This window comes from Scyliorhinus torazame, chromosome 6, assembly GCF_047496885.1.
Source record: "Scyliorhinus torazame isolate Kashiwa2021f chromosome 6, sScyTor2.1, whole genome shotgun sequence".
NCBI classification, from domain to species: Eukaryota; Metazoa; Chordata; class Chondrichthyes; order Carcharhiniformes; family Scyliorhinidae; genus Scyliorhinus; species Scyliorhinus torazame.
Genome location: NC_092712.1, coordinates 127,315,303 through 127,340,619, shown reverse-complemented (window position 1 = coordinate 127,340,619; position 25,317 = coordinate 127,315,303). Strand labels below are relative to the sequence as shown.

General features: G+C 47.4%; 1 protein-coding gene across 1 annotated transcript in view; it reads right to left on the bottom strand.

Moving 5' to 3' along the window:
- Positions 1 to 25,317, bottom strand: part of hacl1 (2-hydroxyacyl-CoA lyase 1) — a 184,656-nt gene that overhangs the window by 92,505 nt on the left and 66,834 nt on the right. The window contains exons 7-9 of the mRNA XM_072508778.1: positions 19,226 to 19,320; positions 18,094 to 18,206; positions 1,882 to 2,017 (exon numbers count right to left, since the gene is read on the bottom strand). Coding sequence (XP_072364879.1) covers positions 1,882 to 2,017; positions 18,094 to 18,206; positions 19,226 to 19,320 — 344 coding nt within the window. The remainder of the gene's footprint in view (positions 1 to 1,881; positions 2,018 to 18,093; positions 18,207 to 19,225; positions 19,321 to 25,317) is intronic.

Here is a 25,317-nt window from a genome sequence, read left to right as displayed (position 1 = left end):
GAGCATGCGAATGCGGTCGGACGTTCTCATCCATCGGCCATGCGGTGGGCGAGAATCGCACCCACCCCATAAGGGGACATGTCACATATCAACAGCAGGGTCAAAGTGCGTTAGTAGTTCCATGGACGACAGCTGCCATTTTACCGTGTCAAATCCCAGCTGATGAGACGGTGTCCAGTCCACGGTTGACCCTTCTTTAGCAAGAGGTGGAGGGGACTGAGGAGGATTGCCAGGTTCGGGCTGAATTTCCCATAATAATTGACTCATTTGAGAAAAGAGCGTAATTCTGTTCTGTCTGGCCGCCGGGTACGGGGGCCAGTTTAATCACCCGCACATTGTCATCTACAGGGTGAAACCCGTGCTGGTCCACTCAGTACTCCAAATAAGCGGCCTTGGGGCACAAAAAAGACATTTGTCCCACTGGAGGCGGACACCTGCTTGCTCAAAACACCGGAGGACCTCGGTCAGGTTTGTCTTTTGTGCCTGGCCGGACATCCCGGTGATGAGGACATCGCCCAAGTAGACGGCCACCCTGGGTAAGCCCCGCAAGATTTTCTCTATCACACCTGGAAAATAGTGCAAGTGGACGAGACCCCAAACGCCAACCGGGTATATTCGTATAAATCCCTGTAGGTGTTCACGATGACGAACCGGCGTGAGTCCAGGTCCAGTATTAACTGTAGATATGTATGACTCATGTCCAGTTTTGTGAACGTTCGTCCTCCACTTACCTCTGCATAGAGGCCCTCGATGCGGGGGACTGGGTATTGGCCCAAATGGGAAACGCGATTCACCGTCATCTTATAGTCCTCACAGAGACATGTGGAACCGTCTGGTTTGAGGCCTGGCACGACTGGAGAATTGCCGGGTCTGTGGCCACGCATGTACATGGCGACGACCTGCAGCGGTCGCATTGTACAACATGGTACGGTCCTGCGCGGACCCGACCTACCAGATAGTGCCCCCTGGACACCCCATTGCCATCCCCGGGTCACCCTGCCATCAGTCCCCCCAGCCCTCGCCGAAGCCCCCCAGGCCAGCAGCACGACTGTGACGGTGCTGGACATAGTCCACAGCTGCCACGCCAGGCTCCTGACCGCTGAGACCACACGGCCCCCACGCAGTCAGGAACTCGGCCCATCGGGGGCAGAGCATCGGGGGAGGGCCTTCAGGTAACGTCCTGAGGCCATCCCAACAGCATCCGGCATGCTCCTCCATGATGCAATTTTGGAGGGGGGGGGTAGCATCCGAAAGCAGGCACCGCCCCCGATTCCATCGTAAAAAGGGATTCTCCGCCTGATAGGAGGTTACGAAATCGGCGTCGCCAAAAGGTGTGCAGGGTAGGTAGATTGGCCACGCTAAATTGCCCCTTAATTGGAAAAAACAAATTGGGTACTCTAAATTTATGAAAAAAAACAAAAAAACACCATGGGTGGGATTCTCCGCTCCCCGACGCCGATTTCGTAACCTCCTATCACACGGAGAATCCTACCCATGGTGTTTTTTTAACGACACTGATCATTGTAGGAAGTTCTGCAAAAGATAGTTTTAGTCTTTCAACCTTAATATGGTTTGGTGGGGAAGATAGATGCTTCACTCGTCGTAGGATTGAGTGATGTATAGAAACCTGAAGTAGGTTAGATAAAGCTAATGATATTGCAGTTTGACAATAATGAAGGTGTTTGAAACAGTAAATGTGTAATTAAAAAGTGTAATTAAAAATGCAATTTATGGGGAAAAGGCATTTGCATTAGTGTTCCAATGGAAATTGAATTATGCTTAAACAAGAAGTTTTGATAGATTCCTCACTATTTGAAATGTAGTGCCCAGAGATTTTTTTTAAAACTTTGACAAGACACCAGCTTCATTTCGAATACAAACCTGGACCTGGCTGCAGAAACACAGTTGAGATGGTTGTCCGGTACCACACCTTTCCCCATTGGAGTAGGCAGAAATGGTAATCCGCACCTCGTTATCAGCTTTCTGATATTATCTTCAGCACGAGAATAGGCTGCACCTTTAAGAAATGAAAGCCACATATCTATAATGTTATGTCTGTCTCCGGGGACAAATGTTTCCAATATAATCGTGAAAGAAAATATCTTGCTACAATTCAGAGATTCTTTTCCTATTAATCCTGTATTCTGTGGTCTTCAGAACTTCATATTAATTTGTTACTCCTCTCTGTATACTTTAGAATCAATGCAATTTACAAGTTGCTTCAGATGAACAAAAAACGTTTTTAAATTAACTTATTGTGGAATTATAGAATCATAGAATGGTTACAGCATATCCAAACCAGGCCAGCTCTCTGCGAGAGCACTTTAATTAGTCCCAACCCCTCGCCCTGCAATTCTTTCTCTTCAGTGTTTATCCAATTACCTTTTGACAGCCATAATTGAATCTGCCTCCATCATCCTTTCAGACATTGCTTTCCAGATCCTAACCACTCGCTGAGTAAAATTGTTTTCCTCATGTCAGCATTGATTCTTTTGCCAATCGCTGTAAATGGGGTGTGCTCTGCTTCTTGACCCTTCCACCAGGGGGAGCAGCTTCCCTCTACCTGCTCTGTCCAGATCCCTCATGATTTTGAACACCGATAACTGCCCCAGCTTCTCCAATCTGTCCACCTAACTGAAATCCCTATCCCTGAATCCATTCTCACAAGCCTTTTCTGCACTCCTTCTGCAGACTTCAGATCCTTCCTAAAATGCGGAGCCCGATATTGTACACAATTGGCAGGATTTAGTGAGACCGTTAGCTGAGCGTGCAAATCCCACCATGGCTGCAAAATATCGCAAGAGACCAAAAATGTGATTTGCGCCGGCGAGATTTTCAATCACAATCGTCCCAGGCACTTCCCAATGAAGTGATCAGGTTCACGCCCAGGAAGGTCACGAACTTGATTTGCATCAATTTGAATGCATTATAATGTACTTAGTGAGGTTGAAATTGAATCGTCCAACCCAACAGGCATGATGGCACGCGGGTGCAAATTACGACTGCTTTTTAAAAATGGGAAACTGGTACCATGGCCTCTGAGAGGGAGCAGGGAAGTAAGCACCACCATCTCAAGGTGGCACCAGATAATCCAAGGGGACAGAGCTTGCCGCCCAGCTCTGGAGGGCTCAAGGGGGTTGGGAGGGTAGCGGGTGTCTGGGTTGAGGACCGCGCGCGGCTAGTGTGTCTTGTCCTGAAGCCTGCTGCCTGTGTCATTTAAATATTTTTCAGACAATTGTGTCAGTCTGCTGCCTGTATTGTTAGTAAAGTTTAATGAGCACTGAGTTAGTCACTGTCAGTGGCATAGGGGTATGTGGTGGTTGTGGGTGCACAGCTCATAAGGTGGGAGAAGTGTGTGATGAGACTGAAGGAGGAGGGTGCATGAGACCCCGAAAAAGAAAGCAGGACTGGGTGGACAATGGATGTTGAAGTTAAGTGGCTGCAACACCAACCTGACTCTCTCTCTCTCTCTCATCCCTTGTAGTTTACTGATCAAGATCAGTATGGAGCCAGTGGAGCTGGCAATTCTGCTCATTACAGTGCGTCGGTATCAGGAAGGGGGGATTCGGAAGGGCTGGTCACTTCCAAGCTCTCCTGACTGAAAGCCCGGGAGATGCTCCAGCAGCTCCTCCACCCTCTGGCAGCTCGTGGGCCCTTGGGTTATGCCCTGGGACAGAGCGGCAGCTGGAGTGAGCTGCAGAAGCCTCAACGTCATCTCCTGGAGGCTTGCCACTGTCAGGACGATGGTGTTGAACTTTAGCCATGGTCCTTAGCAACTGATCCATGCCTCAGACTTCAGCGGTCATGGATTTGACATCATGCCCCAGGCTTTCCAAATGCGGCCACCTCCCTTGCAGTGTTGGCACGGCTGCCACACATCGCTGGCACCATCTCCTGTGACAGGAGATTTTGGGACTCCTTGTTTCGGTCTTGCAGTCGCAAGAATGTTGCTGATAACCCCTCCTGGTATTCCCGGCTCTGTCTTTGCTTCTCAAGCAGCTGAGGGATGAACTTGTCCAGAAGCATGGCACCTGGCTGGGACACAGCTTTGCCTGGGATCCAGCAGATCTCGGACTGTTCGATCCCAGGGATGTTCCTGTCTCCATCTGATTTTCATCAGAAGCTGTGTGGTGCTCAACAGAAAGTGACGGAGACGCCTGTCTGCTAAGTTCGTCCACCGAGGTGTGTGTCTCTGCGATGGTGAATGGTGTGCCTGATAGCTATGGTGCTTCATCCATCTCCTCCTTGTACTTTTGAGGGTGAACAGTGGAGCACTGATGGTCAATGGGTCAGGCCCTTCGATTTATGTTCCTGCAAGACAAGGGACATGGTTTTGCTACATGGTCTGGTCAAGGGATGGATAACAAAGCACTTACTTAAGACCGGTCAACTAGATGAAGGTGGCTTCTCACTTTTCTCCAGAAGGCCAACCTCACTAGCGCAGGCCGACACGGGTTACGCCCCTGGTAATGCTTGGTGGGTCAGCAATCGATGACAACAGGCATGCGTGGGCACTGTGCCTAAGCAGGGATGGTTCTGATCAGGAGTGCCAGAGGGGTTTGAGGATGATACAGGGAGGTCGGTTTCTGGGAACGTGCAAGGTGGCCAGGTAACATTCCGGGACGAGGGAAGGGTGAGGTGCCAAGAGGAGACAAGGAGCACTTACTCTTGCTGATCATAGTAGGTCATCCATCTTCTTCCGACATTGCACTCCCATCCTCTTGGTCAGGCTGCTGGCACTAACCAGTGCTGCCATTGTCTCCCAGGTGGGGTTATTAACATCTTGGAGTTAAGTGCTTTCCCCTCCTCTTTTTCTCAGCAGAAAGCACTTAACTGCTTTTGGTGTGATCAGAGCTGTCAATCACAGCTAGATGTTTTTAAACATTGGGGTTAGTTTCACAGCAGATATTTGAGATCCATTCAAGCTTGAAAGGAAATGAAAATAGTCAATCCAAACATATGTCTGTCTGGAAGCTGTCAATTACAGGCTACTAAAAGCTATTATTCTTAGAAGTGAATAAAGGCCTAACAGATGAAAGGAACTGAGGGGGTCCAAAGCCTTGTGATGTGGTTTTGGCTTTCTATTAAGTTGCTGCTGCAGCTTTCTAAACATCTGTCTGGGGCAGCAGGTGTAAGGCACAGGTGAGTGAAAAAGCAGTGATTTTTATTCCCACTGTTTCTGCCCGAACTGCTCTTTAGCTGCCAGGCAGGGGTGACTGATTTTGGGGGGGGGGGGGGTTCTCTGACATATGGGATACCCTGTTCTGAGGGGTTTCTGTGCTATGCGGTTTCCCTGCTATGGGTGGATTCTGGTGGGGGGAATGTTGGGAGTCTCTGGTGCGATCTCTGGTGAGGATATCAGATGGGAGTCTGGGGGTCTCTGGTGGGGAGGTCGGATGGGGGCCTCATGTGGGGGGTCTCTGGTGGGGGTCTTTGGTGGGGGGGGGTCAGTGGAGGGGAGGAAAATAGGTCACCCTCATGTATGTGTTCTGTGTGGGGGGGGGGGGACCCAGCAATTCCTGTAGTTGGGGGGGGGGGGGGGGGCCCAACTTTTTGGAGGGGGCAGGACTTGTTTTGTGGGGAGGGGCAGACAGCCATCAGACTTCACTATAGGTGGCAGCCGGATAGCGGGATTCGTGACAGAGTCCCTTACAATCCATACATTGCATGACATGAGACACTGAATTTTTCTGGGCGTCGCTCCCGACACCAGCGTGAAACAGAAGCTATTCCGCTCCGGTGGGAGAACACAGTCTCCCAAACGGAGAATCCTGCTCTCTGGCTGGCATCCCTGCAATTTCCAGCCTTACTTCCATCAGTATCCTCAAATGTATTCCATCCAGCCAAGGTAACTTATCAATGTTAAGTACAAGTCTTTCTAGTGCTTCCTCTTTTTCAATTTTTAGCCCACCAAGTATCACAATGCCTCCTCTTTCACCATGACTTTGGCAGCTCCTTCTTTTGTAAAGACAGATGCAAAGTATCACATCTAGACCTTGTCTTGCACTGAGCCACACATGTGCAAGTTAAATGCACTTTAACTGCTTTTAAAACATTTTATCAGTTGCATCTTAAACACCTACCCAATATGTGTCGGCAAGCAAAAGAGAAGATGCTGGAAAATCTCAGCAGGTCTGGCAGCATCTGCAGGGAGAGAAAAGAGCTGACATTTCGAGTCCGATGACTCGTTGTCAAAACTACCACACTCCTGTGTCGGCAAGCAGTCTGACAAGTTAGAAAGAGAGCTCCAGAGAGATGGTGGTGAAACAGATCAGTATCACCATATTACACGTTGAACCTAATGTTGTGTATTTGGGTGATATTGCCGAGTGGGAAAATGGGAAATAGGAGTGAGCCCAGATCCTTCGAAGAACGCAGAGGTAGCGGTTCATATGCAGAAGTAAACCCATTGAAGTCAGGGGCGTCATTCTCCGACCCCCCGCCGGGTTGGAGAATCGCCGGGGGCTGCCGTGAATCCCGCCCCCGCCGGTTGCCGAAGTCTCCGGTACCGGATATTCGGCGGGGGCGGGAATCGGGCCGCGCCGGTTGGCGAGCCCCCCCGCTGGATTCTCCGGCCCGGATGGGCCTAAGTCCCGCCCCAGGGGCAAAATTCTCCCGAAACGGCGCGATGTCCGCCGACTGGCGCCCAAAGCGGTGCCAATCAGACGGGCATCGCGCCGCCACAAAGGTGCGGAATGCTCCGCATCTTTGGGGGCCGAGCCCCAACATTGAGGGGCTAGGCCGACGCCGGAGGAATTTCCGCCCCGCCAGCTGGCGGAAACGGCCTTTGTTGCCCCGCCAGCTGGCGCAGAAATGACATCTCGGGGCGGCGCATGCGCAGGAGCGTCAGCTGACAGTTTCCCACGCATGCGCAGTGGAGGGAGTCTCTTCCGCCTCCGCCATGGTGGAGACCGTGGCGGAAGCGGAAGGGAAAGAGTGCCCCCACGGCACAGGCCCGCCCGCGGATCGGTGGGCCCCAATCGCGGGCCAGGCCCCCAGGACCCCGGAGCCCGCCCACGCCGTCTTGTCCCGCCGTTCAAAAGGTGGTTTAATCCACGCCGGCGGGACAGGCAATTTATCGGCGGGACTTCGGCCCATCCGGGCCGGAGAATCCAGCGGGGGGGCCCACCTACTGGCGCGGCCCGATTCCCGCCCCCGTCGAATATCCGGTGCCGGAGACTTCGGCAACCGGCGGGGGCGGGATTCACGCCAGCCCCCGGCGATTCTCCGACCCGGCGGGGGGTCGGAGAATGACGCCCAGGATGTCATTTGTAACTTTGTTAAGATAAATTTCAGTACTGCTGCAGGGTCAGAAACCTAATTGGAGGGATCCAAACATGGAATTCGGGGAAAGTTGAGCTTGGGAAGTGACAACAGGTTCAAGGATAAAATTGCAATAAATTTGCCAACTTGCTCATTTTGACTCTATCTTTGGTTTGAAATGTCTGTGTATCTTTCTTCTTGTCTCCCTCTCCCTTTGGGACTTGGAGTTCGTGTATTGCTACCTTACTGGAATTTGCACCATTTTTCTTTTGGCAGGAGGCCCAACAAGGTAACGGGTGACAGCTTCCAGCACCACACTGTGGTGCACAGCATAATTCAGAATACTGCTGCCACCTACTGCTCAGTGTGGAAGGGGCGAGTTTGTGCAAAGCAGGCAATGTGGTATGCATGGATGGCCAGTGTCACCAGACATTTCTTTTTTAAAAGGACGTTCTCAATTTATGGGTTTTTAAAAAATCTCACAGATGCAATATGGAAAAAATTGTCTCAGATCTTTTACCATCAAATTCTTCATGTTGCTGTCATTGCTGTCACTATTGAACAGAGAGCTTTCATTGTAAATTAAACTAACAGGTAGAGATTAAGCTACAAACAGTCTCACTTGGAGGTAATTTAGTGTATATTGAGTAAAAGCATAAAGTACATCAGCAGAACTCAGTACATAACTACCCTAGATTAAGTAACAAATCTGTTTTATCTGTGTGGAGTCGGTTATCAGAATTACTTAACTGTAAAGAAAACTCCAGTCTTTTGTGAAGTCCAATAGATTTAATATTAACAATCCTGCACCTGATGCCCAATCCCCTTCTCCATCCCATGATAAGTCACACACCTCATTTTAGGCTTTACTAGTAGTATATAGGGTGGCATGGTGGCACAGTGGTTAGCACTGCTGCCTCACAGCGCCAGGGACCCAGGTTCAATTCCAGCCTCGGGTAACTGTCTGTGTGGAGTTTGCACATTCTCACCGTGGCTGCGTGGATTTATTCCGGGTGCTCTGATTTCCTCCCAGTCAAAAGACGTGCAGGTTAGGTGGATTGGCTATGCTAAATTGCCCCTTGGTGTCCAAAACGTTAGGTGGGGTTACGGGGATAGGGTGCGGGAGTGAGGTAAGGTTGCTCTTTCAGAGTGTCGGTGCAGACTCGATGGGTCGAATGGCCTCCTTCTGCACTGTGGGGATCTATGATAATACAATGATGCATCAGACCATAAACTACTACTGAGCGATTCCATGGGATGTTCAAGTGTTAAATAAAGAAAATAAACCAAAGGGAAGAAGCATTTTCCTTTTCTGAATAAATTTTCACATGGCTTGAGGGAACTGTGTTATTAAAATGTATATCACAACAAAAAGATGCAGGAGGAATGAAGACACCCCATGCATTTATATGGTGCTTGTTTCTACTTAAAGATCTCAAAGTACTTCACTAAGTAAATTACTGTTGGGGTACACTGTTATGCAGGCATATATGCCAGCAACAGCCACAAAGAGCAGGTGAGCTAAATGGCCAGTTAATCTGTTTTGTTTGATGCTTTGAGTTGAGAAGAATGTTGGCCACATTACCAGAACATGTCCCTGCTTTCATTTCAGAGCCAAGCCACTCAATAAACAGCATCTCAGTTTTACAGATCATTCGAAGAGTGACAGTTCCAACATTGCAGTGTTCCATCAGTGCTACACTGGATGATTAGCTTAGTTCAAGCATTTCAGTTAATGCTTGGTCACTTGGCAGAATAAAGGGACACCAAGCTCAAGCAATGCAATGATCCAATAACTCCATACGTTACATTACAATAATCCTATATGTTGCATTACAATACTTCTATATGTTGCATTACAATAACTCTATTTGTTGCATTGTGATGGGTTAGCAAAAGCAACATTCAATACAGTGATTTCAGATATTAACTAATCTATAAAGCTTTACCCATTTTTGAATATACCACACATTTTATCCCAGACATAGTTAAATACTACCCTGTTAATGTAAGCCTACTTGTGACAATAATGAAGATTATTATTTGTAAGAATTAGAGTAAAGTAACACTCCTGACTTCTGCTCTCTCCTCTGTCAAGGATTCTGAATGGACATTAACAAATCAGGAATGATTTCAATAGTGTTTCACTCATCTCAAAAGATAAAAGCGCAGAGCAAAGATATATATTTCTAAATCTTCCAGATTTGGCTCCGTTTTAATAGTCTTCTTTGGTGATCACTCACTAACATGTATGATTGTCCAAATGAGAAACTGTTGTTACTGGTCATGGGTTCTGTGAGTTGAGTTCTTGCATGCCTGATGAATCGATCATGCATCCACATCTTCGACCCACACTCGGCAGGTGTTTCCAGGAGGTGGAATCGGTCCTTGGACTCTCCCGCTCAACTTTGTTCTTTTTTCTAAGCTGTTTCTTCATCGTCCACTGCTTCTGGTAGAGTTTGATGGACATAGAGGAGCAGATGAGCTGGCGGTCTGTCCAGCAGTCATCTGCACTTGTCGTTTTGGTGATGAGAGCATCGCTTTGGTCTTGGGATTGGACAATGCTGTAGCCAATCATGAGCCAGTGCTTTGATGGTGGATGCCTCCAGGAAGTCATGAACTTGTCTTTTTGGCGGAACAGTGTGTCAGTGATGACAAAGTGGTGTTCCGTGCATTTGGTGAGCAGGAGAAAGCCAGTGGAGTTGCAATTCCCAACTCCTTCTTTTCCGATGCCTCCTTTCCAGATTTGCGAGTCATTTCCAACCCTGGCGTTGAAGTCCCCAAGATGGGTGATACTATCTTCCTAAGGAATCTAGGACAGTATGGCGTCCAGGGTGTAGAAACCTTCTTTGGACTCATCATTGGCATCAATTGTTTGGGTGTAGGCACTCACAACGGTTGTCTGCTGGTTCTTGGCAAGTTGTAGACGGAGTGTCATGAGGGGCCTCATTGATGCAGTCAGGGAGCTCCGAGAGTCAATTGATGAGTTTGTTCTTGATGGCGAAACCAATTCCATGCATTCTGGGCTGATCCTCTGGTTTTCCTCTCCAGAACAAGGTGCAGCCCTTCGCCAGCTCATTGGATCTCTTGCAGGGCAGTGGCATCAATGTTAAAGTGCCTGAGTTCATGGACAACAAGGGCAGTTCACATTTTCAGTTGATTGTTTTGCTCATTGTCCTTGAGGGTTTGTACATTCCAGGTTCCGAAGTTGAGTTTAACTTTGATTTTCTGACCGCAGGTAGGTGATCGGCTGGGAGCGGTTTCCCAGCCAGGGTGGGGACGGAATAGACGATTTTTAGGGCACCGTTGCTCACCCTTTCCCCATGTGGGGTGAGCAGAATGGATTCTGAAGCTGGTTGCTCAGTCGTGAAGAAAGCTGTCAAAACGCTCTCCTGTTCCTATTCCAAACGTGAGACGACTGAATCAAACTCCACCCCCTACGTGCAAATCCAAAGCTAGGGACTTCCAGACCTCACGGTCCTGTCCCCGTCACCTCTTGCCAATCGCTGTAAGACTTGTCTGTGTGGGGGGTATGTTGGTTTCCTCTGGGTAGACGCCTGGTGCGGGACATCTTTTAACGTGGGTATGCCATAGCACATCAGCAAACACACGGTCCTTTGCAGAGGCTAGGTCCAGTTCCAGTGGCAATGCAACCTTGACAACTGGGGATCTTCCTACTGCTGCAGCCTTCAGATGCCATCACAGCCATCGATGCCATGCGAGTATCCGCCATTGCGGGCTTGTTTTGGATTGCACATTGTCTGGGTCCTCCTCTCTATGACTTTACCGTCACGGGTGACCCAGCCAAGAGCTTAAGACTTCCGACGGCATTGTTCCCAGGATCAACTGAACGTTAAACCAGGAGCAATGCCTTCGGAGTCTTAAACACACTACAAGAACTTGAATATAAAATAATAAAGCATAGATCTGACATCTGAGCTGTTGGAAGAGGAGCAATTTTCGAGCCTGGCTTACAGCAACAATTACTTTACAACACTCAATGGAAGTCAGCACTCCTATTTTCAGGAGTGAGAAAGAGCAACGGTTATCCAATATGCTTAGCGTTGTGGTTTAAACAGGATCTACAAATGGTTTTGCAAACCACACAACTCTTCATAATTTGATAGGGATCCCATGTCACATCAAGGGCCATCTTACACTGCAGAGTAACATAGAGATAAAGTTATATAGCTGCTCCGAGCACATGTGGGAACACATGTTTCAGTAAATGCGGATGAGGATCCCTCCAGCCTAGTATGCACACAAACAGAAAGTAAACGATGCTCACATTCACACAGGATGGAAGGTATCATCAACCTATCTATATGGAAAATAGGAACATCACCAAACAGAGTCAACTGAACTTTTTACCTGCTGCATTGGTGATGGATTTTTAGTTTCTGTTTTAAAAATAGGAACAAGAATTGAGCCAGGATATAATTTATATAGCATTTACCAAAGGCGCATTCGGAAGCGAACAGGATATTTTATTGAATGTATGGGTGGCACAGTGGTTTGCACTGCTGCCTCACAGCACCAGGGTCCCGGGTTCAATTCCGGCCTTGGGTGACTGTGTGGAGTTTGCAAGTTCGCCCCGTGTCTGCGTGGGTTCCCCCTCCCCGGTGTTCTGGTTTCCTCCCACAGTCCAAAGATGGATTGGCCATACTAAATTGCCCCCCCCTTAGTGTCCAAAGATGTGCAGGTTAGAGGGGGTTATGAGCATAGGGCGGGGGAGTGGGCTTAAGTAAAATGCTCTTTCATAGGGTCGGTGGAGACTTGATGGGCCGAATGGCCTCCTTCTGGACTGTCGGGATTCTATGGTATGGATTCAGATATTTAAACATGTTGAATAGCAATAAAGTGGAAATTCAACTGGTATTCTGGCTTTGACAGCCAGAGCGTAGATTTCCCAATCTGTGTGAAATTTACCAGGGTGCACAAGGCAAGAGCAACATGCTGGAAAGTGTTTGGTCGAAATTTTCTGGTTCCACCAACAGCAACCCCCGGCATGTATTGCCCAGCAGCAGAGAGTGCAGACAATGGAAAAATCCGTTGACAGCAGCAGGACTATAAGATCCCGCCGTGGCCAATGATGGGTTGCCTCCAACACTGCAAAACCGCTAAAATCCCTCATCCTTGGAACCAAAGAGAAAGGCAGAGAGAGCTATGAGTGTGAGAAGTGAACTGAGGATGGAGGGTGAACAATTGAGGAGGTTGACTGTGAGAAATGGGTGTGGGAGAAGAGGGCAAAAAGACGAGGTTGAGTGTGCGAGCTGTCTGCTGAGATGGAGATTTGAGGAGGAGACTGGAGAGAGAAGGAAGTGTAGGACTGCAAGCTATGTTGGTCAGAGGAGCACTGTACAGGAGAATATTAGTTAGTTGAGAGTGTGATGGCTGTTCGATAAGAGCTGCAGGACACTCACCTTGCCAAGTCCCATGATGGTCATCAAAACTTTGCCGCATTGGATCCTGGTCCAGGGCACCACACCTCCTTTGCTACATTAGTCACGCTTGCTTGGTGAAACTTGCTGGCTGGCCTCCTCAGAAAAGTGGACTTCTCTTCTGCCTTGCTACATCCAGAATGACCTCCAGGAGCGAGTCTGAGACCAGGGTCCAGTCTTCCCATGTCTTGCCTCCATTCAGCATGAGCTTCATGCTGCCATTTACATCTTGAATGCTAAAATCAGAGCTGCCATTGTGAGCCCTGCTGGGGTACCTTTCAAAATTGCCACCCTTAACAGCTATAATGTCCCATCCTTGGTAACATGCTCATGAGTCTATTCTCCACACCCCCTAGAGTTGTAATGTGCTTTTTATATTGGGGCACCCAAAATTGCCACATTAAATTTGTCCGAATTAACATTTTGTATCAACTTGTTACATGGAATCATTCTCAGAAGATGATAAAGGCGTGACGTAATTGAAGCATGTAACATATTGAATGGCACAGACCAAATAATATTCAAACAGGACCTTCAGATGATTTAGACTTTAGAAGAAAGTATATTTAAAACAGACATTAGAAAACAAGTTCTCAGAATTCTGCCAGTTAAGCTATTGAATTAAATATGTTTCGGGAGTTTGAGATACAGTTGGAAACTAGGATAGGTGAACGGAAATGCTTGGGGAATAAACTCAGAATCCAATATCCTTTTCTCATCCTTGTCTTTGTGCCTATGTTCTGATGAGTCCCATCACTATTACAGAAAACGGCTCAGCTCCCCAATCAATTTTAATTCCCTTGCTCCTCCGTGTATTTTAAATAATTTTGGTCTCTCCACTCATATTAGCCCAGAAGACTGGAGGTTGAAAAGGCAAGGCTTATTTGCCACAACTCACATAAAGACCAGAGGAAAATGCAATGGTGAACTCCGCACATGTCCTATGACCCAAATTACCAACCTCTCTGCGGCGGAAGTTTATACTATTTCTTGCTGTTTGGTTACATGTGTGTGTATGTGGGATAGAACATAGAAAAATACAGCACAGAACAGGTCCTTCGGCCCAAGATGTTGTGCCGAACCTTTGTCCGAGATTAATCATAGATTGTCATTGAATTTACAGTGCAGAAGGAGGCCATTCGGCCCATTGAGTCTGCACCGGCTCTTGGAAAGAGCACCCTACCCAAAGTCAACACCTCCACCCAACACTAAGGGCAATTTTGGACACAAAGGGCAATTTATCATGGCCAATCCACCTAACCTGCACATCTTTGGACTGTGGGAGGAAACCGGAGCACCCGGTGGAAACCCACGCAGACACGGGGAGGATGTGCAGACTCCGCACAGACAGTGACCCAAGCCGGAATCGAACCTGGGACCCTGGAGCTGTGAAGCAATTGTGCTATCCACAATGCTACCGTGCTGCCCTTAAGAACAAATAAATCTACACTATATCATTTTACCGTAATCCATGTACCTATCCAATAGCTGCTTGAAGGTCCCTAATGTTTCCCACTACTCTCTGGGTAAAGAACCTACCTCTGACATCCCACCATTCACCTTAAATTAATGTCCCCTTGTAATGGTTTGTTCCACCCGGTGACTGTCTATCTATTCCCCTGATCATCTTATAAACCTCTATCAAGTCGCCCCTCATCCTTCTCCGTTCTAATGAGAAAAGGCCTAGCACCCTCAACCTTTCCTCGTAAGACCTACTCTTCATTCCAGGCAACGTCCTGGTAAATCTCCTTTGCACCTTTTCCAAAGCTTCCACATCCTTCCTAAAATGAGGCAACCAGAACTGTACACAGTACTCCAAATGTGGCCTTACCAAAGTTTTGTACAGCTGCATCATCACCTCACGGCTCTTAAATTCAATCCCTCTGTTAATGAACGCTAGCACACCATAGGCCTTCTTCACAGCTCTATCCCATTGAGTGGCAACTTTCAAAGATGTATAAACATAGACCCCAAGATCTCTCTGCTCCTCCACATTGCCAAGAATTCTACCGTTAACCCTGTATTCCGCATTCATATTTGTCCTTCCAAAATGGACAACCTCACACTTTTCAGGGTTAAACTCCATCTGCCACTTCTCAGCCCAGCTCTGCATCCTATCTATGTCTCTTTGCAGCCGACAACAGCCCTCATCACTATCCACAACTCCACCAATCTTCGTATCATCTGCAAATGTACTGACCCACCCTTCAACTCCCTCATCCAAGTCATTAATGAAAATCACAAACAGCAGAGGACCCAGAACTGATCCCTGCGGTACGCCACTGGTAACTGGGATCCAGGCTGAATATTTGCCATCCACAACCACTCTCTGACTTCTATCGGTTAGCCAGTTTGTTATCCAACTGGCCAAATTTCCCACTATCCCATGCCTCCTTACTTTCTGCATAAGCCTACCATGGGGAATCTTATCAAATGCCTTACTAAAATCCATGTACACTACATCCACTGCTTTACCTTCATCCACATGCTTGGTCACCTCCTCAAAGAATTCAATAAGACTTGTAAGGCAAGACCTACCCCTCACAAATCTGTGCTGACTATCCCTAATCAAGCAGTGTCTTTCCAGATGCTCAGAAGTCCTATCCTTCAGTACCCTTTCCATGACTTTGCCTACCACCGAAGTAAGACTAACTGGCCTGTAATTCCCAGGGTTATCCCTAGTCCCTTTATTGACCAGGGGCACGACATTCGCCACTCTCCAATCCCCTGGTACCACCCCTGTTGACAGTGAGGACGAAAAGATCATTGCCAACAGCTCTGCAATTTCATCTCTTGCTTCACATAGAATCCTTGGATATATCCCGTCAGGCCCGGGATAGACAAAACTTGTCTATCCTCAAGTTTTTCAAAATGCCCAACACATCTTCCTTCCTAACACGTATTTCCTCGAGCTTACCAGTCTGTTCACACTGTCCTCTCCAACAATATGGCCCCTCTCATTTGTAAATGCAGAAGAAAAGTACTCGTTCAAAACCTCTCCTATCTCTTCAGACTCAATACACAATCTCCCGCTACTGTCCTTGATCGGACCTACCCTCGCTCTAGTCTTTCTCATATTTCTCACATATGTGTAAAAGGCCTTGGGGTTTTCCTTGATCCTACCCGCCAAAGATTGTTCATGCCCTCTCTTAGCTCTCCTAATCCCTTTCTTCAGTTCCCTCCTGGCTATCTTGTATTCCTCCAACGCCCTGTCTGAACCTTGTTTCCTCAGCCTTACATAAGTCTCCTTTTTCCTCTTAACAAGTCATTCAACCTCTCTTGTCAACCATGGTTCCCTCACTCGACCATCTCTTCCCTGCCCGACAGGGACATACATATCAAGGACACGTAGCACCTGTTACTTGAACAAGTTCCACATTTCTCTTGTGTCCTTCCCTGACAGCCTATGTTCCCAACTTATGCACTTCAATTCTTGTCTGACAACATTGTATTTACCCTTCCCCCAATTGTAAACCTTGCCCTGTTGCACGCACCTATCCCTCTCCATTACTAAAGTGAAAGTCACAGAATTGTGGTCACTATCTCCAAAATGCTCCCCCACTAACAAATCTATCACTTGCCCTGGTTCATTACCAAGTACTAAATCCAATATTGCCCCTCCTCTGGTCTGACAATCTACATACTGTGTTAGAAAAGCTTCCTGGACACACTGCACAAACACCACCCCATCCAAGCTATTTGATCTAAAGAGTTTCCACTCAATGTTTGGGAAGTTAAAGTCACCCATGACTACTACCCTGTGACTTCTGCACCTTTCCAAAATCTGTTTCCCAATCTGTTCCCCCCATCTCTGCTCCTATTGGGGGGCCTATAGAAAACTCCTAACAAGGTGACTGCTCTTTTCCTATTTCTGACTTCAACCCATACTACCTCAGTAGGCTGATACTCCTCGAACTGCCTTTCTGTAGCTGTTATACTATCTCTAATTAACAATGCCACCCCCCCACCTCTTTTACCACCCTCCCTAATCTTATTGAAACATCTATACCCAGGGACCTCCAACAACCATTTCTGCCCCTCTTCTATCCAAGTTTCCGTGATGGCCACCACATCGTAGTCCCAAGTACCGATCCATGCCTTAATTTCACCCACCTTATTCCTGATGCTTCTTGTGTTGAAGTATACACACTTCAACCCATCTCCGTGCCTGCAAGTACTCTCCTTTGTCAGTGTTCCCTTCCCCACTGCCTCATTACACGCTTTGGCGTCCTGAATATCGGCTACCTTAGTTGCTGGACTACAAATCCGGTCCCCATTCCCCTGCCAAATTAGTTTAAACCCTCCTGAAGAGTACTAGAAAACCTCCCTCCCAGGATATTGGTGCCCCTCTGGTTCAGATGCAATCCGTCCTGCTTGTACAGGTCCCACCTTCCCCAGAATGCGCTCCAATTATCCAAATACCTGAAGCCCTCCCTCCTACACCATTCCTGCAGCCACGTGTTCAGCTGCACTCTCTCCCTATTCCTAGCCTCGCTATCACGAGATGACAACTCTGTCTGTCCTGGCTTTTAACTTCCAGCCTAACTCCCTAAACTCGTTTATTACCTCCACACCCCTTTTCCTACCTACGTCGTTGGTACCAATGTGCACCACGACTTCTGGCTGCTCCCCCTCCCCTTAAGGATCCTGAAGACACGATCCGAGACATCCCTGGCCCTGGCACCCAGGAGGCAACATACCTTCCGGGAGTCTCGCTCACGACCACAGAATCTCCTATCTATTCCCCTAACCATTGAATCTCCTACAACTATTGCTTTTCTATTCTCCCCCCTTCCCTTCTGAGCCCCAGAGCCAGACTCAGTGCCAGAGACCTGGCCGCTAGGGTCTTCCCCCGGTAGGTCAGCCCCCCCAACAGCATGATGATCTCCTTTCTGCGGCCATTCTTTCTCTTTTTCTCAAGTTATCCAATGCTTCAATGAAACAGCTATTAAGGCTGCATGTTTGATCGCCCTCCAGCACAGAACAGCTGCAAACACCAGCAGACCAGAATTTTAAACAGTGAGCCAGAATGGGGCAGGAAGTTCTTGGATGCTGTCACATTCCAGCTTATGGCATACCATTAATGCTACACTAGATGTGAGGCTAAAACTAACATAAAGAATAATTTGTCTTGCCACTGCACTGAATTCCTTAATATCTAAAACATAACACCCTTGCATCCAGAAGACACATACAACAATACAATCCCAATAAATATTAGGTAGAGGTATTTTTTAAAATACTACAAACATTTTACATTTCTGTTTTGTAAAAATGCTGTCCAAGTGATATCCGTAAGGACTAAACATTTGATTTCTCTCATGTGTTAAATGAAAAGCATAGATCTTAACATTTTCATTTAAAAACATTCTAATTTTCATGTCCGTACCTTTGCCAAGAATTACAAGGGGTCTCTTGGCATTTTTAATAATCAAAGCTGCTTCTTTCACTGCTTGCGGCTCTGCCAAGGCTATTGGAGCACGGAGGCAACAAGGAACAGTTCTATATGGAGAAAGACAATTAGATGGATTCTCTCAGCTCTTATCTTACAGCTGCATGGTACAATGACAAACTTCTACATTGATAATGTAGAACAAGCACTCACTACAGTTTTATAAGTGCACATTTCATAGGGAAATAAATCAACTTCACTTATATGATTTGTATCAAGAACAAAAAAGGCAATCAATGCGCATATGATTTATTTGGGTCAGCAGTGCACCTTTCGTAAAAGTCAGGAGAAAAAAATTATTTTATCAGCGTTCAGTGTTGCTTTCCAAAGTCATAAATTAAGGATATGTAGGAACTATCCTACATAGGTTCTACAGAGATTCTGTACAGAGGTTCTGTAGTCATGCACCAAGTCATGTCCTGCTTCTGAGCTAGAAGCTCAGAGTTCATGTTTCGCTGCAGAACTTGATGGCCATGGAAAATGTGTTCAGAATGCAGTCGAACAGTTTGATTATCAATCTGCAAATCATTCCAACATATGCCAATGGCAGGAGCAGGAGGCAGTAAGAGCAGAAGGGATTCCTTACAAACTATTGAAGAGAAATGTCAATATATGGGTCATAGTACAAGAATGGGGACATTCTGACTGTGGAGAGAAGGAAACTAAGGAGGCAGGGACAGATTACACTGGAGCAAAGGCAACTTAAGGCAGTCTCATCAACATTGACAGGACTCAAAGGAGATAAACTGAAACCAAATATACATTACCTGACATAACCATGACTTTGCAATCAAAGGTTCAGAGAGTGAGGATGGACAGTTTAGATTCAACTAACTAAGACAACGGGTCAGCGAATGTCTGGAACAGGCTACCCGAGAGACAAACTGTTTATTTTGGAGAGAGAGAGGTGACTAAATGAGTAAAAGTAAAGATATTATTTTTACGTAAAGAAAATATGGGAATGATCCAGATGGAACACAATGTTCATTCCTCAAGTCCCCATGTTCAAAGAAGCAGCAATTAAATTGAGACATTAATTCTAATGACCAATCCTGGCACACAGACCTACCTCAGAGATGTTCTCCGGATTTTGGAAGTCACCATGTCCCCAGGAATATCAACATAAGAAGCTCCAGGGCGGCCATACATGCTACTTCTAATTGCCTTTAAAAAAAAATTAAATGATTTGAAATTTCCACTAGCAAAAAGCCAATAGTAAATAAAGAAAAACTATGAATTAGAAATTATAGAGCTCCCTTCATGACTTCAAGATGTCCCAAAGTGCTTTACAGCTAATTAAAAATCCAAATCTTTCATCCAATGTTCCAGAATCTCCCATCATCATCCTTGGTTATGTCCTCTCCCACCCCAAGGACAGACGTGGCAGAATGGTGGCATACTGTTGGGGGGAGGTGTTCCTGGGAATCCTCAACATTGACGGTGGCTATTTTAGACTGCACCGGGGGACAAGACAGGGATGCCCCCTCTCCCCACTGTTGTTCACGCTAGCTATAGAGCCGTTGGCAATTGATCTGAGAGCCTCAAGGGGCTGGGGGGGGGGGGGGGGGGGGGGGGGGAGCACAGAGTCTCGCTCTATGCAGGCGACCTGCTTCTGCATATATCGGACCCAATAGAGGGGATGGAAGAGATCATGTGGATTCTAGGGGAATTTGGTCGGTTTTCAGGGTATAAATTAAATATGGGGAAAAGTGAGATGTTTGCGGTCCAGGCAAAGGGACAGGAGAGGCGATTGGGGGAGCTGCCGTTTAGATTAGTAGGGGGAAGCTTTAGATACCTAGGCATTCAAGTGGCGGGGGAATGGGACCCGCTGCATAAATTAAATCTAGCCCAACTAGTGGACCAAATGAAGGACGATTTTTGGAGATGGGACGCGCTTCCGTTGTCATTAGCTGGGAGGGTGCAGATGGTGAAGATGACGGTCCTCCCGCGATTCCTGTTCGTGTTTCAATGTCTCCCCATCTTTATTCCGCGGTCCTTTTTTAAACGGGTCAACAAAATGATCACTCGCTTTGTTTGGACGGGCAAGACCCCGCGAGTAAGGAAGGTAACGCTTGAGCGGAGTCTGGGAGAGGGCGGGCTGGCGCTGCCAAATTTTAGTAACTATTACTGGCCGGCGAATATAGCCATGATCAGGAAGTGGGTGATGGGGGAGCGGTTGGCATGGGAGCGTATGGAAGCGGCTTCATGCAAGGGCACCAGTCTGGGGGCGTTGGTAACTGCGCCTCTGCCATTCCAGCCAGCACGGTACTCCACCAGCCCCGTGGTGGTGGCGGTCCTGAGAGTCTGTGGCCAATGGAGGAGACATGTGGGAGCAGAGGGAGCATTGGTCTGATCCCCAATCTGTAATAATAACCGGTTTGCCCCAGGAAGTATGGATGGGGGTTCCGGAGATGGCGGAGAGCAGGGATTGAGAGGATGGGGGATATGTTTATAAAGGGGTGCTTTTCGAGAATGAGGGCGCTGGAGGAGAAGTTTGGGTTGGCGAGGGGAAACAAATTCAGGTATCTGCAGATGCGGGACTTCCTACGTAAACAGGTGTCAACCTTCCTGCTCCTACTGCTAAGGGGGATTCAGGACAGGGTAGTTTCCAGATGGTGGGTAGGAGAAGGGAGCGTCTCTGACATTTACAAGGAACTTATGGGGTCAGAGGAGACGCAGACCGAGGAGCTGAAGCGCAAGTGGGAGGAGAAGCTGGGAAGAGAGATAGAGGATGGTCTATGGACGGACGCGTTGAGTAGCGTCAACGCGTCCGCAACGTTTCCTAGGCTCAGCCTGGTACAATTCAAGGTCATTCACGGGGCTCATATGACAGCGGTCCGGATGAGTACATTCTTTCGGGTGGAAGACAGGTGTGCAAAATGTGCGAGAGGACCAGCGAACCATGTCCACATGTTCTCGGCATGTCCGAAGCTTAGGGGATTTTGGCAGGGGTTTGAAGATGTCATGTCCACGATGTTAAAAACAAGGGTGGCACTGAGTCCAGAGGTGGCGATTTTCAGGCTGTCGGAAGACCCGGGAATCCAGGAGGAGAAAAAGGCAGACGTTCTGGCCTTTGCTTCCCTGGTAGCCCGGAGAAGGATACTATTAGCTTGAAGGAACTCAAAGCCCCCGAAGTCGGAGACCTGGCTATCGGACATGGCTGGCTTTCTCTGTTTGGAGAAAATCAAGTTCGCCTTGAGAGGGTCACTGTTAGGGTTCACCTGGAGGTGGCAACCTTTCGTCGACTTCTTTGCGGAAAATTAATCTTCAGCAGAAGGGGGGGGGGGTTTAGTTTAGCTTAGAGTAGGGGGTTAATAAAGGCGGGACCTGTAAGGGAGGAAGACGGCTTTTGCACTATGTTTATAGGTTCATGTACAATGTTTATTTTGTTGTTGTTATAATACCAAAAATACCTCAATAAAATGTTTATTAAAAAAAAACATTGACGGTGGGACCCAGGAAGCCTCATGGAATTAGATCAAAAATGGGAAACAAGGTTTCCTGCTGTTTACCACCTACTGCCCACCCTTGGAAGAAGCACTGAATATAGCATGGGCAGTGAATAAATTCTGGGTGGGGTCTTCAGTGCTGAGTGCTAATAGTGGCCGTGTAGCACCACTACTGGCTGAGCTGATAGAATCCTGAAGGGAATATCTGGCAGACTGGGCCTGCAGTAAGTGTTGAGAGAACCAACTTAAGGGGGAACATCTAGCTGACCTCATCCTCACCAATTTACCTGCCTCAGATGAATCTGTCAGTATGGTTGAAGTGACACCACACAGTTCTTGTAGGCAGTTTTGTCCTCACACAAATCACACCTTTGTTGTGTTGTGTGGCACTACCATCCTGTTAAATGGGATATATTAAGTACAGATCCAGCTGCTCAAAACAGGGTATCCATGAGGTGCTGTGGGTCCTCAGCAGCAGCAGAATTGTATACATTCACAACATGTACCTTTACTATCCAACATAACCCTCACTCTCCCATTACAATTAAGCCACGGGCTGGTTCAAAGAGGAGTGCAGCAGAGCATGCCAAAAGCAGCACCTGGCATACCTAAAAAAAACTGGCAATGCTCAACACAGTGGGAAAAAGAAAATACTTTCTCAATATTTCTGTGGCATTCTGTAAGCAGGATTGTAGGGGCTCTGGGTGTGTGTGTGTGTCCAGTGTGTATGATTAATTTCTTAAAATGAAGACAGCTGGTTGTCAGGTTGAAAGCTTCAAAGGAGATAGATGAAATGACGGCGCCCAAGTTAAGATTTGCAAGTAAACACAACATTGGTAAAGATTTGCATGAGGGGATAAGGAAGGTTTGTTTGTGTTTACTTTCAAAGGAAACTAAAAGATTAAAAAACTTAAGGAAACGTCATAAGTAAACTTGGGAAAGGGTCTTAAGTTTTATTTGACCAAAAAGTGGGAGCAACAGAGAATATGAAAGATCTTTATATTTTTAGGAGAGTTAAGTTCAGAGAGATGTTGCGAACAATTGTTTACAACATGAAAAAGCATATTTAAAGAGAGGTTAGAAGCCATGCTAAGAAAGTTGCCATGTAGATCCTGTGGCACGCTATGTTGGGATATATCTGTGAAAGAACCAAAGTGAAGCAGTTTTTAGTCACCCTGGAGAAGTGTTTCTTTGTTACAGAGAGCAGGGTTTTGTTCTAAAGTTCTTGGACTCCCCCACAGGGACGAGAGAGAGAGCGGCCCTGTGGCGTATCATCCTATAGCAACAGTAGGTGCCTTGTTGTAAATTTACTGGAATATTTATAGATTAAACATCTATAGGGACTGTTGCATAAAAGGATGTTTGTGAGTATAGCCAAGTAAAAATCTTTTGGGGAAATGATTGCAAGAATAATATTAACTGTGTAAATGTAATCTTGTGTGTTTAACTTTTCTTTCTGTTTGAGACTCTGAGGAGGTTTGGGCCGAGGTTTGTGAGATGGGTTTTGGTTGGTGTATGCGTCCCTCTTGGCAAGTGTGCAAACAAACAAGACACACCCAGGCTATTTTGGGTTGTATAGGGGACAAGGCAGGGGTGCTGCTGTCACTGTTGATGTTTGCATTAACAATTGAGCCCTTGGCGAAGGCACTTCAGGCCTCGGTTGAGTGGTGGGGGATTGTGAGGGGGCGGCGCAGGGAGCACCGGGTATCATTGTAAGCCAATGACCTGCTGTTGTTTGTGTCAGACCTTTTGGAAAGCATCAGCAGAATCATGGGCTTACTGGAGATGTTTGGGGATTTGTCGGGTTATAAACTGAATGTACTGAATGGCGAGGTATTTCAGTGATTGCTGCAGGATGGGGGCAAACCTGGGGACTCTGCCATTTAAGATGGCAAGGGAGTGGTTTCGGTACCTGGGGATCCAGGTAGCGCATGAGTGGGCCACAATGCATTGGTGGAACCTGACAGGGTTGGTGGAGGAGATTAAGGGGAACATTAAAAGGTGGGATACGCTGCACCTGACATTGGGGGGAGGGTGAAGATGAACATGTTGCCAAGATTCCTATTTATGTTTCAGCCCATCACGATTTTTATCCCCAAGGCCCTTTTTCGGAAGGTGGATGAGCTAATCACAGAATTTGTGTGGGCAGTGAAGGTGCTGAGGGTGAAGAGGGCTTTGTTGCATTATTATTGGGCAGCGAATGTGGAGAATGTGAGACGATGGGTGGGGGAGGGGGCAAATGGGTCAGGTTGGAGGAGGAATCTTGCACGGGTACAAGCCTGAGAGCTCTGGTGATGGCCCCGTTGCTGCTCGCTCCGAGTAAGTATATGGGGAGTCCGGTGGTGGAGTCATCTATAATAATCAGGAACCAGCTGAGGAGACATTTAAACTGGGTCAAATGTCGGTGTTGACGCCGTTGTGTGGGAACCATAGGTGGTGGAGGAAGGAGGGGTTGGAGCAGATTAGGGACATGTTTTCAGAGGAGAGGTTCACTGGGCTACAGGAGCTGTGGGAGAGGTTTGAGTTACCAAGGGGGAGTGAGTTTAGGTACTGGCAGGTGCAGGACTTTGCGCATAAGGAGCTGCCTTTTTTCCCTCAGGTACCGGAGTATACGCTTCTCGAGAAATTGCTGTTCCATGATGAGGCGGGGGATGGCAGGATTGGGGATTTATATGGGTGATTGGGAGAGGAGGGCAAGACATTAGTGAAAAGGATCAAGTGAAAGTGGGAGGAGGAGTTGGGGAGGGAGATAGAATGGGGATTTTGGTGTGAGGTAATACGGCGAGTGAACTCAACCTCTTCCTGCGCGAGAATGTTTGATAAAATTTAAGGTGGTGCACAGGGTCCACATGACTCGGGCTCGGATGAGTGGGTTTTTTCCGGGTGTAACAGACGGGTGTGAGAAGTGTGGGAGGGGGCCGACGAATCATGTTCATATGTTCTGGGGGTGTGAGGAGTTGGAGAACTGGGAGGCGGTGTTCGGGACCATATCGAGGATTGTAAGGGTTGAGGTGAAGCGGAACCTATGGTGGCGATCTTTGGGGTGTCGGAGGATGTGGAGCAGCGGGAGGGGAAGGGGGCCCATGTCATCAGTCAGCACCTCAGCGGGTATCCCTAATTCCCAAGAGCCAAACCGTCATCCTGGGCAGTCCTCGAAGACACCGGCAATCTCCGAGTGTTTCCTGTTGGCCAGCCAATCTTCTATCTATGCCAATATGTTATCCCCTACGCCATGAGCTTTTATTTTCCGCAATAAACTTTGATGTGGCACCTTATCAAATGCCTTCTTAAAATCTAAGTACAGTACATTCACCAGTTCCCCTTTATATACAGCATGTGACTCTTTCAAAGAACTCCAATAATTTGGTTAAACATGTTTTCCCTATGTAGAAATATAGAAATCATCATAATCCTTGATGCCTTTAGAGTCTCCCCATAACCATTGACACCTTTAGAGTCTAGAAATCTATCTATTTCCTTCCTGGATATATTTAGTGACTTGGCCTCCACAGCCTTCTATGGTAGAGAATTCCATAGGTCCACCGCCCTCTGGGTGAGGAAGTTTCTACCCATCTCAGTCCTAAATGGCCTACCCCATATCCTGAGACTGTGAGCCCTTGTTCTGAATCGCCCAGCCAGAGAAAACAGCATCCTGCATCCAGTCTGAGCAGCTCTGTCAGAATTTTATACGTTTCAATAAAATCACCTCTTA